Source organism: Malaya genurostris, chromosome 1 (genome assembly GCF_030247185.1).
Source record: "Malaya genurostris strain Urasoe2022 chromosome 1, Malgen_1.1, whole genome shotgun sequence".
Taxonomy (NCBI): domain Eukaryota; kingdom Metazoa; phylum Arthropoda; class Insecta; order Diptera; family Culicidae; genus Malaya; species Malaya genurostris.
In genome coordinates, this window is record NC_080570.1 from 29,391,982 (window position 1) to 29,409,198 (window position 17,217).

At 39.9% G+C, this 17,217-nt stretch overlaps 1 protein-coding gene across 1 annotated transcript in view; it reads left to right on the forward strand.

The window, feature by feature from the left end:
• LOC131428103 (neurotrimin-like) overlaps positions 1-10,237 on the forward strand; it is a 269,364-nt gene extending 259,127 nt beyond the window's left edge. The window contains exons 9-10 of the mRNA XM_058591808.1: positions 1,675-1,848; positions 1,927-10,237. Of these exons, the coding sequence (XP_058447791.1) occupies positions 1,675-1,848; positions 1,927-2,130 (378 nt within the window). The 3' untranslated portion in view covers positions 2,131-10,237. The remainder of the gene's footprint in view (positions 1-1,674; positions 1,849-1,926) is intronic.
• Positions 10,238-17,217: the final 6,980 nt, after the last annotated feature.

The window sequence follows — 17,217 nt, forward strand, 5'->3', positions numbered from 1 at the left end:
TGGTATTTTTTAGTGCCAACCTTGCTTTCCAAAATACCCCAGGCACAATAGTCCAACGGATTGGCATCCGGAGATTTTGGTGGCCATTGTGCGGTGGAAATGAAGCGAGGAACCTCATTTCTTAACCATTCTTGGGTGGCGCGTGCTGAGTGCGATGGTGCTGAGTCCTGTTGGAATGTCCAAGGTCTGCGGCCGAAATGTTTGCGTGCCCAGGGCTTCAGAACTCCCTCCAAAATATTTTCGCGATAGATTTGCGCATTTATTTTGACCCCACGGTCGATGAATACGAGCGGCGAGCGACCATCGGCTGTTATGGCGGCCCACACCATCACCATGGCCGGCTTTTGAGTTCTGGTGGCCAACCGAAGTTGCAAATTTTCAGCTGACCTCTCTGGCAAGTAAACACGATCATTTTGTTTGTTTACAAACTGCTGGATAACGAATGGTTTCTCACCGGAGAAAACCAAATTCGGCAGTTCACCACTTTCGGCCAAGCGAAGCAACTCTTTAGCTTTTTCGAGTCTAACTTTTTTTTGCGCATCAGTAAGATCTTGCACTTTTTGGAACTTCAATGGCTTTAGTCCAAGCTCATTTTTCAATATTTGCCGAATGGCATATTGCGATATGTTCAGCTCACGAGCCATTTTTCGGCCACTGCGACGCGGATTTCGTTCAATTCGCTTCTTCACTTTTCGAACCATTTCTGCCGATGTTGCTGTTTTTTTTCGTCCACTTCCTTGACGTCGGGCTACGCTACCAGTATCACGGTAACGAGCGATGGTACGAGACACAAAAGATTTATTCACTTTTAAATGCTGGAGGGCTCTAACGATAGCCACTTGTGGTTTTCCAGCCAAATGCAAAGCAATCACACTATCACACTTGAATTCCATCACAAATAACTTTTTTTCTGAAAAATTCCCACCAAAATGCTTTTGTGCGCTTGTAAATAATATAATGAGCTGTCACTAGAATAAATCTGACAGCTGTGGGACGAGCGGTTTAGAAATGACAGCAGTCTGAAGTTGGTTGCAGTTTTTTCATCTCACCTTGTATATAGAGAAAGGCAACAAATCGTCACACAACCTTCCGCGACAGTAGCAAATGGTAGTTCAGCATAAACTGCTAATGCACTGATAAAAAATTAGGATAAGAAAATTGAAAAATTAGGATATTTTATTTACAATATCAGTCGACAGCCTGTTTACATTTGTCAATGAGGGGTTTGTCGTTCATTTCAAACCACACGTCAAAGTTCCCTACATAGTCATATGGCAAAACAGTTTTCCGCTATCTAAAACTTCCAGAAAATATTGTTCTATTATTAGTATGTAATAATATGCTACAATATGCCAGAAAGACTGTTCGTGGCTATAAAAATTATAATTTATATTTCATTGGGAATCGCATTCCCTGGCCACCGAAAAAGTCACATCTGTCTCGGTTTATTCGTGCTGATTCATGAAACTCTCTGTCCCTGTGTGCGGTGTTGGGAATCCAACACAGATATACTCTGTGCAGGGTGTTTGACACTATTCCTATTGCCGTCACTTGCTAGTTTTGTTGGCTAGCACTACAAGTGCAGTATCATTAGATCAATCTTGTTAATTTAAATAAGAAGATTCCAAAGATGTTACACTTTTGTATAAACACTTTTTTCTTGGCTCATTTCAGATGAACGAAACATTCCAACAGCCGGGCCGATGGCATGATGTCATCTTGACCCCGTCTCCACGCCCAATTTCGGAACCGTTATCACACGTGATGGCATTCACTCTTCGTGGACTGCTGCCCAGTTCGGTGTATGAATCTATCGTACAGGCCAAGAACCGTTACGGATGGAACGAGGTAAGCTTCATACGACCACCGAACAAAGCGTTTCATCATGTAACCGTTCGGATTCTTTTTCGTTTTTGTTCCCCACAGGTCAGTGACATCTTCCAGTTCTACACCCAACGAATATCGTCCGACGTACACTCGGAGGAGATGCAGGTGGCCAGCTCAACCTCCCGGAGCAGTGCCATCTCAATGCACCGGATCCGGTCGGCCACAGGCACCGGTTATCTGATGCTGGCGACCACCACCATCTGCTGGCTGCTGGTGAGCTCCAATCTACAACGAAACCTCTAAGATTAAGCACTTAAAAGGATAAACAGATTTGACCAGAAGTGTAGGAAAACCCACCCCCTCAGACATTGCATTGCATCGCTGTCTTTGTACATTCATATTCCTGTAACTTCGGGTGAGCGTTTTATTCTCATTTCAGCCTGGTGTGAGCATTCCCCGGAAATGCAGAAAGCTTATTTATGATCACCAAACGAAACTCTGTTTTTAGTGTAGTTTTTCTGCAACAACCTATCTTTCGCAACTATTTCTATAGCTATGAAGTAAATAAACAGAAAAAAAAAGAAAAGGAAGAGTAAAGTAAGACTACAGTCCTGATAGGGAAACAAGCAAAAAAAAAACGAAAATAGTTGTTGTAACAATTAGATGAGAAAAATGTCACCTAATTACTAGATTTCTGCGCGATTGGCAACCGATCACTTTAAATAGCAAACCCTTAATCGCCAAGCAAGTAGAATGTTCGTAAATTTCCGATGGTTATGTTAAAGTGAGCAATAAAATTCATGCGAATAAAAATCGTGCAGGAGTCTAGCGAAGTACGAAATCTCGTAACTGCATATTAAGAAATACTTTTGTTCTAAGTTTAATTTCGAACAGTAAGAACTAGTCTGGTAACTACCAGCGTAAATTGGAGCCCCATGCGTACGTCCCCCTATCCCGATAAGTGTTCCAAGTCAAGTCAAGTCAAGTCAAGTATAACAACACAGTGAAGTTTTTTGCACCTGTCCCATTCATAACCACACATATAGGATTCACATGCGCCGACACACACGAAAACTGAAAACAAAAATAATGAAATATTGGTACTCGTACACCAACAAGTATATAAGCAAACATGTAAACTTAGGAAGAAGAGAGAAAGAGATCGCTAGCTCATCTAGTCAATGTCCGAATCGTGCTAAACCATCCTCCTTCATCTGATTTGAACCAACGTAGTTTTTTTTGAAACCACAGCAAACTTTTTCCGTGTATATTTTTGTAAGAAAAAAAAAGTTTCATCTTGTCGTCGACTTCTCTGCGATGGCGATAGGAAAAATAGCAAATGCCAAAAAAAACTGAATTCCTCCCCTTCAATTCCGATGTTTTCTTTTTTTTTTTTCGCCCCGATGGTATCACGACAAGAGTCCACGCCCATGATGGACGCTAGGTGACAGCGAAACAAAAAAAATCTGTATATGTGTAATTGTAAGTGATCGACTGTAAGTACTTTATTATTTGTTGTTGATGTTGTTGTTTCGTCCAATTTCGTGGTAGATTAGAGAGCAGTTAGCAAAGATCTTCTAATTATGGTAGGAACGGATCGGCATTTCATCCCTTCCGGATATGTTGAATTGAAGACGGCATCGATGCTGTTGTTTGAACACGAGAAAATTTGGACACAGTTATTTTTTATTCCCTTTAGCAGTATTAGTATTATTTTTATTTTGCTTGAATATTCTTCGGTGTTATTAGCTTTCATGAAATTATTCTAATGACGTTTGACAATTGATTAAGAATTGCATGAGATGTCAAGGTAAGTTCCACTTTAGAGGTTTTGGTCATTATTTACGGTACTTAAAAATACCTTAAATGTCAGTTAAAAATTAGAAAACTAGCCGCGTTTGTTTTTTTTGTCATAATTTTGAACGCTATAACTTAGTGATGAATTTATATAATTTAACTACCAATCGATACTATTGAACAATTGATTAGAATCGACCTATGTTTTCACTAACCAATCACAGCAGTGCAAATGATGTCATCCTATTGATTTTTCTAGACTACACCTAAAATTTCATACAGTAGCAGACTTGCTTCGTTCGGTACAGGGAGTAGTTAAAGTGTTCACTATAATCGGCAGCCAGCGAAGCAGGTAGCCTATCGGTCGCCGGATGCTTGCTTTTTGTGACGTGTGGATGTCATTTTCTTCCATCTGCTGCCCACCGTGTTCGCTTGAGTATATTGAATCTGTTGATACTACGAGAATTAGCAGGCCAATTCAGAACTATCCTGGGTATTCTGGGCCCAACATAACCCAAAGCAAAGCAAAGTCCTGGCATTACATTCCTTTTGTGGAATTTGGTCTTTCTGTTTCAACAGACTTCGCAGCCGATTCTTAGTGTACAGAATCATTGCATGGCTAGTACTATGGATCCTACTGACACTAAGAATCCTTCCAGGTCGGGGCTCGAACATACAACAACTGGCTTGTAAGACCAGCGTCCTATGCATTGAACCGCCAACCCGGGACGCAACATAACCCAAACGTTCCGTGAATTAATATGACGAACAAGTTGGAATAGATTTTTTTGTATCGTCATCTTTCATGACGGTTTAAATTTTAAAATCTCATCACCCTCTAATTCCAGAATTGAAATTCGGAATCGGGTGAAATTCAACAGTTTTGTATGGGACCGTAAGTTTTTTAATTAAAATTTTGTCGTGAATACGACTTACTTTACTATGGGGCGCCTTTTCAAAATTAGCCATAAGGAAGAATGGGCAGAACTTAATCGTGAATATCTCGACTTGTATTAATGGCAGCAACATAAATCTTTCACTATTTCATCGAAAATATAATCAGGAATTTAGGATAATATTTTGAACAGTGTGAGATAACCACAAACAACTCAAAAATACAGTTTTCTCAAAATTAGAAAACAACGCGGAAAACTCTTTGCTTTCGCTTGGGTTTTTCGCACAAGGATGACGATTTTGAGGTAGTCAGGCACATATCTTTAACTGAACGTTATAAAAGGGGAAAATCGTCGAAAATCGATCATTTCTTCTTGTGCGTTTAATGGAAGCAGACGTCGGGGCGAGAAGACGCATTCAAACAGCGGCATCGGAGAGCGCACCTTCTGCTTGGTTAAAAACCTCAAACTCTCAGGTCGTAGCTCTCATTTGCCTTTCGGTCGTCAAGGCGAGAAGACGCATTAAACCAGTTTTGCATCATTTAGCACTGCGAGCGGAGGTCTTGCGGTTTGTACGCAAAGCTAGTTTCAACTCAAACAAGAGCGATTGCATCATGCAACAGAGCTTTTGATCATTTGCATTGTCGATCCATCCAAAACAATTTGATTTGCTTCGTGCACTTTTCGCTGTGCGAAGATCGTAGAGAATTCACAATTTGGTCCTTCTAAAAGGTAGAAATGAATCCTGTACAGCATCTTGATAGATTCTTTCAATGAAATATGCAAATCCGAAATGAGATAATCGACGTCAAAAGTTTCACAATTCACACAATCGATCAGCTATCAATTCGAATTCGATAGTATAAAAAAATCGTGTCAGTTTTAGTCGTATTCACGACATCCAGTTATGTCTCTGACATTGCACACCCGTACTTTCTACCATTCCAACCACGATGTAAAATACATTGGTGATCACGTTTTTTGTGTAAGAAATTCGTTTTGACCTTTTTTTGTTGGAGAAACGATTGATATTTTCGGAACCGAAATTTGTGTAGATTTGTTTTGAAAATCCTTGTAGTGATCTTAGAGAAATATAAGTGCGTTTCAAATAAAAAAATTTGGGTTCGCAAACCGAATACCGGTAAAACTAACGAAATTTGGCCATCGACTAAACTAAAATCTGCAAACCCGATTAATTTAAGTGAAATTGACATTTTTTGCACTAATTACTCCGTATCTCCGGAACCGGAGGTCGAATCTGATTAAAGAATAAGAATAAGTGACATTTTAATTTCGCTACATATATCCGGTATTCCCGAAACCATATGTTGATTCCAAATGAAATTCAGGAACCTTTCCATATGAGTTTATAGAAATCGGTTAAATTCGAGAAAATTGAGTGAAATGATTTGTCATACATACATTCACTGATCTCAACAAACTGATTCGAACGGCGTATGGGTGTAAGAAGTTATGTTCTTCCAGCAATTATTGCAGTAAACAGTTTAAAACATTATAAATACGAAATCGTTTTGAATTCGAAATAATTACAGGCTTGTGTACGAGATACGACCGATCATAATGACATTAAACATGCAATTTTGAAACTCTCTCAACAGCTTTAAATCTGAAAACCTGTTCTAATCCACCTAGTGGTGTGATGATGTCTCTCACATATTACTCATAACATCCTGAATATTACTGTGGAATTCGCAAAAACAACTGTCCATTGAATAGAAATAGGAAAGTTTGTTGAGATTTCATCTTAACTTAACGGAATGTAAGACTTTTCATTTTGTGAAAATAGATTTGGACATCTTGAAAAAAAGTTATTCAGATTCTTTTTTGCAGTTTTTAATCACTATTTCCAATTATTCCGAAACCGGATTCAGAATGACTGGAATAGCCGAAGTTGGTTCGTTTGTCAGCAAAAAAAATGACCTACAAATTGGAACAGTTTTGAACCTAGTTAAACCTAGACTTACTATCTCATGCTCGGTTTGAAAATTTTGTGACACTCATCGCCCTGTAACTGCGGAACCGGAAGTCGGATCCGGATGAAATTTCACAATAGCTTCAAAGATAATATGGACCTTAATTCAAATCAAGATTTGTGAAAATCGATTCAAGCATCTCTGAGCAATCGAAGAGAGTTCTATTTTTTGGGGTTTTTTTTCACTTTCGGTACTACCGGAACAGAAAGCGGGGGACCAGTGGTGCCGAATTAAGTTTTTAGGCTCACAAACTAACAAACTCTGCAAACAAGAAGAATTGACCAAACAGTTTTATGGGATTTATACCTGGTTTTGACCATCGTTCGTGAAAAAATACTCATGAAATTGGTAATTTTCCACTTATGACGCTTTAGTTCCGGAACCCAAAGTCAGATCTACATAAAATATTCTAGAAATTCTTAGGATATTATAAGACCTTTTATTTGAATCTTAGATCTTGAAAATTGGTTAAGCCGCTTCCGACAAAAAATAAGTGCACATTTTTTCTTTAATTATCACATAGTACCATAAAACTCCGGAACCGGAAGTCGGATTTCAATGCAATTCAATAGCAGGCTATGGGACCATAAGACCTAAGTTTGTGAAAATCAGTTCGACCCTCTCTGAAAAAAGTGAGTGCATATTTAGTTGATCCTGTAAAATTAACAGATTCAACATACTCAAGTGAACGCGGTGTGCAGTAATTGGAAGAAAATGACACACCACACCGATAAACTACCTGTTTCATTGACTGGCTGCCGATTAAAGTTAAAATTGTAAGATGGCATATATTTATAGATTCTCTTTTGTGCGAACGTTCATGCGATACTTTTTCTTGCATGACGTAACTACTCCCTATACCGGACGTAGAAGATCTGCTACTATATGAAACTCTAGGTGCAGACCAACGATCGAATCCATTGGCCGTGCACGAAAAATCAATAGGATGACATCATTTACCCTTGCTGTGATTGGTTAGTGAAAACATAGGTCGATTCTAACCAATTTTTGCAACAGTATCGATTGTTAGTTAAATTATACAAATCCATCCACAGATCACCGAATTGTTAGCGTCCAAAATTATGACAAAAACTCTAACGCGGCTTGTTTTATAATTTTTTTTATTGACACCCGGCCACGTACAGTGAAGAGTAAGGTATTTTCAATGCCAAAACTGCCTTCTTCCTAATACATATGTCATACTCGAACGGTTATGCTGCCAAACACGAACCGTGCTAAAATCGAAACGAGGTAAAATGTCATGAAAAATAATGCTGTAAACATGGATAAAAACGAAAAGTGGACAACAGTGGTCTTCTAATCGCTCCAAATGCTATCTAAAGTACTATCAAGACTGCTTCCTTGCAAGTCGATGATCTAATGATGAGCTAATGATTTTAGCTTAGTGCAAAGCTAGAATAATTTGATTAGCTTTGTGCACTTTTCGCAATGCAAAATTCGCACCAAACGGGAGCTAATAAAGCCAACATTTGACAGCTTCGCGTTTGGAAAAAAATTACTCCGGACAGTGTTTTCTATTAAGAGAATTCTGAATGCAAATCTGACATCAAAATCTATATTATAAAAATACGATTATTAACCAAGGATGCCAGTTCAAATTTTCTAATGTAACACATGGGCTGAAAAGTCCCGAGCCTATCAAAGAGAACACGATTTTTTGGTTCAAAATTAACCGTCAACGTAATCTCCATCAAGAGCAGCGCCATCATTCCAGCGCCACTTTAACATTCCAATACCACTTTTGTAGAACGATTTATCTGTTGCCTCAAATTAGACCTCAGTTTCAGCGATAAACTTTATCTGGCGATCATTTTTTCAGGTCTGTGATCAGCCAGTAGTCGCTGGGAGCCAAATCTCGCGAATACGGTTGATGTGGGAGCAATTCAAAGTTCAATTTATGTAGTTTTGCCATTGTTTTGATTGACTTGTGACACGGTGGGTTGTCGTGATGAAACAAATTTTTTTTCTCTCCCATATGCGGTCGTTTCTTTGCAACTTCAGCCTTCAAACGCTTCAATAACGCTGTATAGTATTCACGGTTAATGGTATTTCCTTTCTCAAGATTGTCGATAAATATTACACCACGCACATCCCAAAATACCGAGACCATAACCTTTCCAACCGATTGTTGTTCTTTCGGGCGCTTTTGACGAGGTTCACCAGTTGATGTCCATTCAGATAACGATCATTTTGATTCCGGAGTGAAGCGATGAAGCCATGATTCAGCCATTGTCACATATCGACGCAAAAAAATCCGGTTTGTTTCGTTTAAACCTGGCCAGACATTGCTCAGAATCATCAACATGTTCTCGATTTTGGTCAGTGAGCAAACTCGGTACCCACTTTGTACAGAGCATTAAATACACTTAAATACACCACATCAAAATGCAAAATCATGAAATTGTCTTTCGAATTTCAAATTAGTTTTTGTGTCCAGATTTTTTCGTTCTCAGACGGCGTTAAATGACGAGAAATAATTTCAATTTTTTTACTGTTCGAAGCCGAAGGTATTCTGAAGGGAAAGATGCAATCCGATCCTAGCTGGGTAAATAAGAATAATTTTCTTCTTTCATTATTATAGCTTTTTTCAATAACTATCCCAAAATATCTCATCAACAACTGGGAGTTCCGACCGTCATATTTAATAGGAAAAATTAGGCTGCAGAAGTTAATTCAAATACTATTTCTAGAAGTCAGTGGTCAGTCTGTTCAGCCAATTGCAGTTTTTTTTCTTCATTGATTCATAAATATTCCACATTTGCCCTGTTTGCAAAACGAATATCCTGGTTCAATCGGTCTAGATAGGAACACCGGAACCGCACTCCCAGTTGTCCCAGCCATTTCCCATTATCGTTCCATTTCCCGAAACACCTGAACCGGTTGCCGTTCCAGCGTTCAAACGATGGAGCCCCAACCGGTATGAAAAAAAAACCGGAAAAAAGTGTACATTTTAAAACGCATGCGACCGATCGAAGTCAAAAAGTGTGATCTTGTTTGTTTTGTAAATAATTTACTACGTAGAAGTCTACCCTAGTTATAGCTAGTCGCTAAGATCTCTGTGGTACTGTGGTAACGTTTAGAGGATAAGAATTTAAAGCAGAAAAAAAACAAAATCGAAAGATTAAATCTCAAACTAACGGCATAAGTGGAAAACGTTGGTCTCTATTATTCTGTAGCAAACAACCCAACCAGCGAATGCAAGAATGGCCAATGTTGAACATAAAAAAATAACCGGAACTAAGACTTTTTATATGGATGTACCTATAGAGAAACAAAACAAAAAAAAAACAACCAAAACCATGCGGCAGATGAAAAAATGCCGACATTTGAAAAGCGGACGAACCCGCAGTTATGACATGGAAAAAGGGGCGGGAAGCGATTCGCCTTGAACCATCCCGAACCCCGACCAGTACTTAGTTATCGAAAATATTTAAAGTAAAAGTATTGACTAGCTATTAACCATAAGATGATGAAAACAAACATGTTTAGCTAATAAGATAATGACAGAACAGAATGGAACAGAACAGAACAGAAGAAATCAGATTAATGCCAGTAGATCGGCCGGAGTGGAGGAGCGTACATGCCAAAAGAGAAAAAAAAAACAGAAGTAAATATTTCCATCGATGAGAAATCGGGAAGTAAACCGAAAAAATTGTATTGGTTATTGGTGATAAATAAAATTTCAAAATGAATATTAAACCATCATGTCGCGTTTGTTTCTTATTTGTTTCAATTTCCGAAAGCTTTAAATATTCTATTAAATTATGTAAAAAAAACTTACCGTTATTGTTTAATAAACTGACAGTTTTTTTTTTTGTTTTCTTCCGGTTGTTGAATGTTTTCTTACGGTTCGTGGCGCATAGGCCAAACACCTCGGAAGCATTCGTCGTCTGGCAGCAATTTAATCAGGATCCCGCTTTTGAAGAGAGTCAATTTCTCATCTGTCCTTTCTATGCCACTAGGCCTATGTCCGGCAGTTACTTCTAGGTCCTGTACTCAGATTCAAATGAAAGGCCTCATGATCCCATAGCTCGATATTGAATTTTATCCAAATCCGACTTCCGGCTCCGGAATTACAAGGCAATATGTGCAAATCTATGAGAAAATGCGCACTGAATTTTCGCAGAGATTTCCTAACCGATTTTTACAAACTAAGATGCAAATAAAAGATATTATTACAGTTATTAAAAATGTTCAATTTCGTGAATATTTTTTCACAAGCGCTGGCGAAACGAGGTGCACATTTTTATAAAATTCACTGGTAAATAAATATTGTTGGCAAGTCTTGTTAGTTTGTGAATATTTGGGACTACTCAGTCACGTACCCCGGGCCCCTCCCGAAATCAAAAACAGATATATAATTATTTAGAAGGTCTAATACATGTTTTGCAGAAATAACAAGACAGTAAACGTAAAAAAATGTAACACAATAACAGTTCCAGTGGAAAAGTTTATAGTGTCTGTTAAAAACACCCGTAAAAGGCACACCGAGAATTAGGTACATAAGCAATCTACAGTAGCATTATTTTTTATCTTTGGGCCCCTCCCGAAGCGAAATCCTGGGTACGGGCCTGGGACTACTAGTTTCCGAACGCATCGGTAACCGTGAAGAAAAGCTTCGAAACCGGAACTTACTCCGATTTCATAGCAACGGTTAAACCGATTTTCACAAATTATGATTCAAATTAAAGCTCTCAATGTCCTAAAAGATACTGTGCAATTTCATCCAGATCCGACTTTCCGAAATTATAGGGCAATGGGTATCAAAACTTTCAAACTGTCATACAAAATTATGCAAAATCGGTACGCATCGCTACGTGCTGGTACGGAAGAAGAAAAAAACGCACTCGCCTAGCACACAGCGTACTTTGTTCAATTTTGTATATCGTGCAGGGTTGCCACATTTAAATCCTTATTAAATTGACATAACTGTTTACAAATTGAAACGATTATGGTAGTTTATACCTAAAGAAAGTTTCTGATTTTATTCAAGCTTGAAAAAAAAAGTTTGACAGAATCTTCTAGTGATGTTCTTGAAAATATAAGGAACTAGGTAGATTAAGAAAGGTTTTTGGACTAAAAGTATAACAAGAAATTACACAGAAGTAAAATTTACTCAAGATCTGAGACTTGAGCATTTTATGTTGTGGACCATCTCACGAATCATTTTAACATTTAGTTCAAATTTGACAGTCGAGCAATACATTGTCAATCGAAAAAAGTTTTAACATTAATAACATTTTATTTTCAGTGCAAAATAAACACAATTTTCCATCCGCCAAAGTTTGAAATGAGCTGCAGTTTTAGTTAAATTTAACCACTCGATAAAAAATAACTACTTGACTGTCGAATATCAACTAAAAGATGTAATATTATTACTGACATCATTTATTTTACTCCACCTTTAAACCTTTTAGTCGTTCATCGGGTGGAAACCAGAATTGTAATTACATTTCATTTTGAAAATTAATGTATTATTTTTCATTTTAATTTAATTTTGAACGGTGAATTCGAGGAAAAGTGTTACGGTATGGGCCGCGGAGAGCGCTCTTTCAGTCTCAGGTCCAACCAGCCGGTGTTTTTGGTCCTTAGTTCTGATGTAGTGTTAGCCGGGATAGTTCAGCGGATGACCCATGGTTTTGATGTTCCTCCTGTTGATTTCGCAACAATGGTGTTTCTGGTTGATATTGAGCCGCGAAGAACTTACCTGGCGAGCCTGCCTCCAGCGGTTGACCCGCAGTGAAGATAAGGATCCGAAGACAATGGCATCCGAGATTGCCTTGAATCCAAAGTCATCGGTGCCTCGACTTGTTCTACGGAAAATTTCGAACAAAAGTTTGAAGGAGAATAGCGTGAGAGAAATGTTTTGTTTAAAGGGCGGTATATAGTTTGGGAATAGGAAACTGGCGGAGGTAGAAGGGGAACGATCAGGACAGGGTTCATAGGATGTGGAAGAGATGAGCGTCTTTCAGGAAGTTGATGAGGGTAATCTCGGCATTCGATAAGATTTCTTATAGATTATTTGTACCCGGAGGATGTGTAATTCCGGGCAGTTGGCTTGAATATGATCCATTGTGAGCGGTGTGCTGCAGGTGGAGCACGTAGGTGATGAGTCCCTCGAGATGTAATGCTCATTGTTTCCGGCGGTCGGTGCAATCCGTCCATTTGGACAGATTTCCCCCTAATCTTTGGCCCCCGGACGATCGCCTGGGCCGTACGAAGTTATCCGTGAGCTTAGTCCTAAAGTCAGTTAGAATGTCGGTTGAGGGGATTGCGAATCTCATCCGAGGGCTTTGCCTACCAATTGCCACGAGTAAGTCTGCCTCTTCGTTACCTGGGATCCCGATATGTCCAAGAATTCAGCACACTGTGACGTTACTGCCACAGTTTGCCTCGATTGCCTGGACAAATGGGTATTTAGATCTTTCCGTCTTAAGAGCAGTGATTACTGCTAAGGAATCGGAGGAGCGCACTGCCTCGAATCCCGGAGGAATGACTTTTAGGCATTAAAGTAAGGCTGCGACTTCCGCCAAGAACATCGAGCAAGAGGGTGGTAGACTATGGTGAATAGAGGTGTTGGGTCCCCATACACCGAACCCGGTGCTAGTGTTTGTTCGCGATCCGTCAGTATAGAAGAAGGCATTGCCTCTAAACCTGTCGGAGGTTAACTGGAAAAAACTACTCTTCACTGCTGCTGGGAGAGATCTGGCCCCTAGGGATTGTGCCAAGGATGTTTCGATTTGGGGGAGGTCTGGTTGGTACTATGGTCTCTTTCAAACTCGGTATAGGCTTCGGGATGTTTTTCTCGATCAAAGCAGAAGACCAGCGGAATGGTCCGACTCTACGCAGGCGACTGTTGCTGAGGTACTTGGAAGCAAGTTTGAGGCATATCTGACGGCCATCCTAAGCAGGGTTTCTACGCTTACAGCCGTCGCAATGTTTATCCCCTGATGGTAATTCCCCTGAGGGGTGCCCCACACTAATGATCTGGTTTAGTCTTAATCTAGATTGGCAGTCTTTCTGCATCTGGTCAAAGTGGTTTGTGAAGTCTAGGTTTCGATCGAAAGCTGCGCCAAGTATTCTAGGACAATTCACAAACGATACAATGACCATCCCAATCGAGACCGGAGAGTTAGTGTTGCGGTGAAATTCCCGACAAAACTGCGAGAGAGAGCATTTGTTAGGAGCGATATTGAATCCTACACTCTCTGCCAGTTAGTGGATTGCTTCCGCCGCCTGCTGCGTTTTTCACAATGTCGTAAATTGGAAAACAACTGAATATGGAGTTCAACCCCCCAAGGAATAAGGTTACGACCAACACCGACCCTTGAGGGAACCCGTTTTGTACAGCGAATGTTTGTAACAGGGACTATGCAAACTTGGGAGTTCCTTTCCTTGAAAAATCTTGCAAAAAGGCACCCAACCAGTTGTCAAAGGACCTCTTTTCGTTTGACTGTGCTATAGGCTTTTGCTAAGTCTATACATAGAGCGTCAACGGGTTGCCCTTCATTGCTTTCCTGTGGATGGTATCGCACAGCTGTGCTGGCTCCCGTTCCATTACCTTGGTGGAATCCGAAGCATCCGTGTCTTGAGTGGCTGGCGACGAGCAGCCATGCAAAGCCATGTTCCCTTTTCGGAGTTTAAACCGAAGTTGAGTTTCTCCGCAGAAAAAAGTCTGTTCCAAACCACGTTTGAGTCAGGCGGGATTGAGCTGGGAGGAGAACTGGGCATTTCGAAGTGAAATTTGGAATGCCACTGGTAGCGCCGTGTCAGACTCGAAATAACCACTGAGGTAGTCAACGATATCTACTGGATTGTAATCTGTCATTAATTTCAAGTTTTAAATAAAGAGATGGCTTTTTGGTCAATTGGTTTCTCGTCAAAACATTTATTTTTCGTTAAAGGCCAACGTTTCGAAGGTTATACCTTCATCTTCAGGGCAAAACGACTACAAATATTTTTCGTCAAGTATGGTGTAACATTTATAAAAGTGAAAAACGGCTACTCTACAACAAGCACTTCCCACGCACATCGACTTCGATTGAGCACGATTGAGAGTTGCTCAATCGAAGTCGATGTGCGTGGGAAGTGCTTGTTGTAGAGTAGCCGTTTTTCAATCAACTATTATAAATGTTACACCATACTTGACGAAAAATATTTGTAGTCGTTTTGCCCTGAAGATGAAGGTATAACCTTCGAAACGTTGGCCTTTAACGAAAAATAAATGTTTTGACGAGAAACCAATTGACCAAAAAGCCATCTCTTTATTTAAAACAACACCCGCATCCGCATCAAATTAGTTTCAAGAGAGATGTCCTTTTGTCTACGATTCCCTCTGAGTGCGTTTACCCTTCTCCCCAGTTCTGCTGAGGAGGAGTCCACGGAGATGCCGAAGATAAATCTATCCCAGCTATCTGCCTTAGCTTTGCCGATAGTTTCTCTGGAGAGTTTCCTTAGGCGACGACGAAATTCTTGCACCTTTGCATCTCTGGAGGGGTGATCAAGGGGGGTTTCCAGAGCTTTACTACGAGCTTTGACCACTGCATAGCCTATTTATCCGAATAGCCTATATTGCCGCGCAGTCCGAGCGGCGTGCTTCGAGGATTGGAGAAGTGTTTCTTTTCCACTATTTAAAAATAATAAATTTGTTCTTCTGCTCTTCTGTTCTTCTTTAGAACTTTTATTTACTTCTGTTTCTTCACAATTAACAGGACGATTCTATTTTTGAGCCCATGGGCAGCAAACTCGTCAAGAAAAACCGTTATTATTCGTTATCCTTTTTTCAGTACACTAAAATGGATCTAACAGTCCGGCTGAAAAGTTCGTATCGTTTAATAGAAACACATATTTTTTTGCCAAAATTCGTTTTTATTATTCAACATAATTGCCATCAGAGGCGATAAAGCGATTATAGCGATCTTCCAACTTTTCGATACCATTTTTGTAGTACGATTTGTCCTTTGCCTCAAAATATGCCTCAGTTTCAGCGATTACCTCTTCATTGCTTCTAAGTTTTTTACCAGCGAGCATTCTCTTGAGGTCTGAGAACAGGAAAAAGTCACTGGGGGCCGAATCTGGAGAATACGGTGGATGAGGGAGCAATTCGAAGCCCAATTCGTTCAATTTCAGCATGGTTTTCATCGACTTGTGACACGGTGCATTGTCTTGATGAAACAAAACTTTTTTCTTCTTCAAATGAGGCCGTTTTTTTTAAATTTCGTCCTTCAAACGCTCTAATAAAGCTATATAATAGTCACTGTTGACGGTTTTTCCCTTTTCAAGGTAGTCGATGAAAATTATACCATGCGAATCCCAAAATACAGACGCCATAACCTTACCGGCCGATTGTTAAGTCCTTCCACGCTTTGGGTTCGGTTCATCGCGTGCAGTCCACTCAGCTGACTGTCGGTTGGACTCCGGAGTGGAGTCATACAATTGATCAACTAATTGATTCAACTTTCTTTGCGTTTCGCCTTCGGCTCGTCAGTGCTTAAAGCATTTCAAGTAGAACTGCCATCTCCGCCTAGCAGTCCAACTTAAACCGCTAAGCAGACGCAAAGCTTACACAACTTATTTAACACTTATTGGATATTACACAGTGGTGCAATATCCTTTCTGACGTCTCGGGCGTAAACGAATGACGACTGGCTACTGGTCACGGCAGCGTTTGAACTAATTGATATTTGGAAGTGTTAAGGAACATGTCAGTTGTTTTCGTATTCACGATATCCAGTTATGTCTCTGACATTACCCACCCGCCTTTTTTCACGTTGTCATCGGTAACAGCCTCTTTTGGACGTCCACTGCGTTCATCGTCTTCGGTGCTCATATGACCAGTACGAAATTTTGCAAACCACTTACGAATTGTTGCTTCGCCCGGTGCAGAGTCTGGATAACACTCATCAAGCCATTTTTTGGTATCGGCGGCACTTTTTTTCACCAAAAAGTAGTGTTTCATCAACACACGAAATTCCTTTTTTTTTCATTTTTTTCACAATAACAAAAGTAGCTTCACTCAAAATGCAATATCTCACTAACTAATAATCACACAGCTGTCAAAATTATACACGTATCTTTTGAAGGTTGGTACTAACTGAAAATGGTATGGATTTAATTCTAGTGGCGCCCTCTCATAGAAATGATACGAACTTTTCAGCCGATCTGTTACGCTTCTACAACTGTATGTTTTGTTCACTTAAAATATCTAAACTACGACAACCGCGACTTGCGACTTTTCTGAAAAACTGATTGCATTTGAACTCACGTGGACTGGCTGTCCGACTAACTGACTTGTCTACGGGCCGACGCCCGAGACTAACGGATATTCTCCGCGCACACTCTGAGACTGACTGGCTTCTAACTCTTCCCAACTATGAGTTTTTAAGCTCCAAACATTTAATTTCGAGTAAAGACCGAAGATTTTAGTACAAGCCGAACTTGTGATTTTAAGTAGAAAGTTCATCCGACTTTCTCCCGAAGTTCTACCGAAATCCGAGACCACTGTCACTATGCCAAAGGGAGTGGCCAGTGCCCGTGGAAAGATATTTTTGTTGTTACTCGTCGCGTTTACGCTGACGTGAAGGCTTGCCTGAAAGGTGACGAGTTTTTCCTTCACGACTTCCTACTTTTTCTACAATACTAGCAAATTCAAAGGAAAATTTGCTAAGGGCGCTGCACCACTGTCG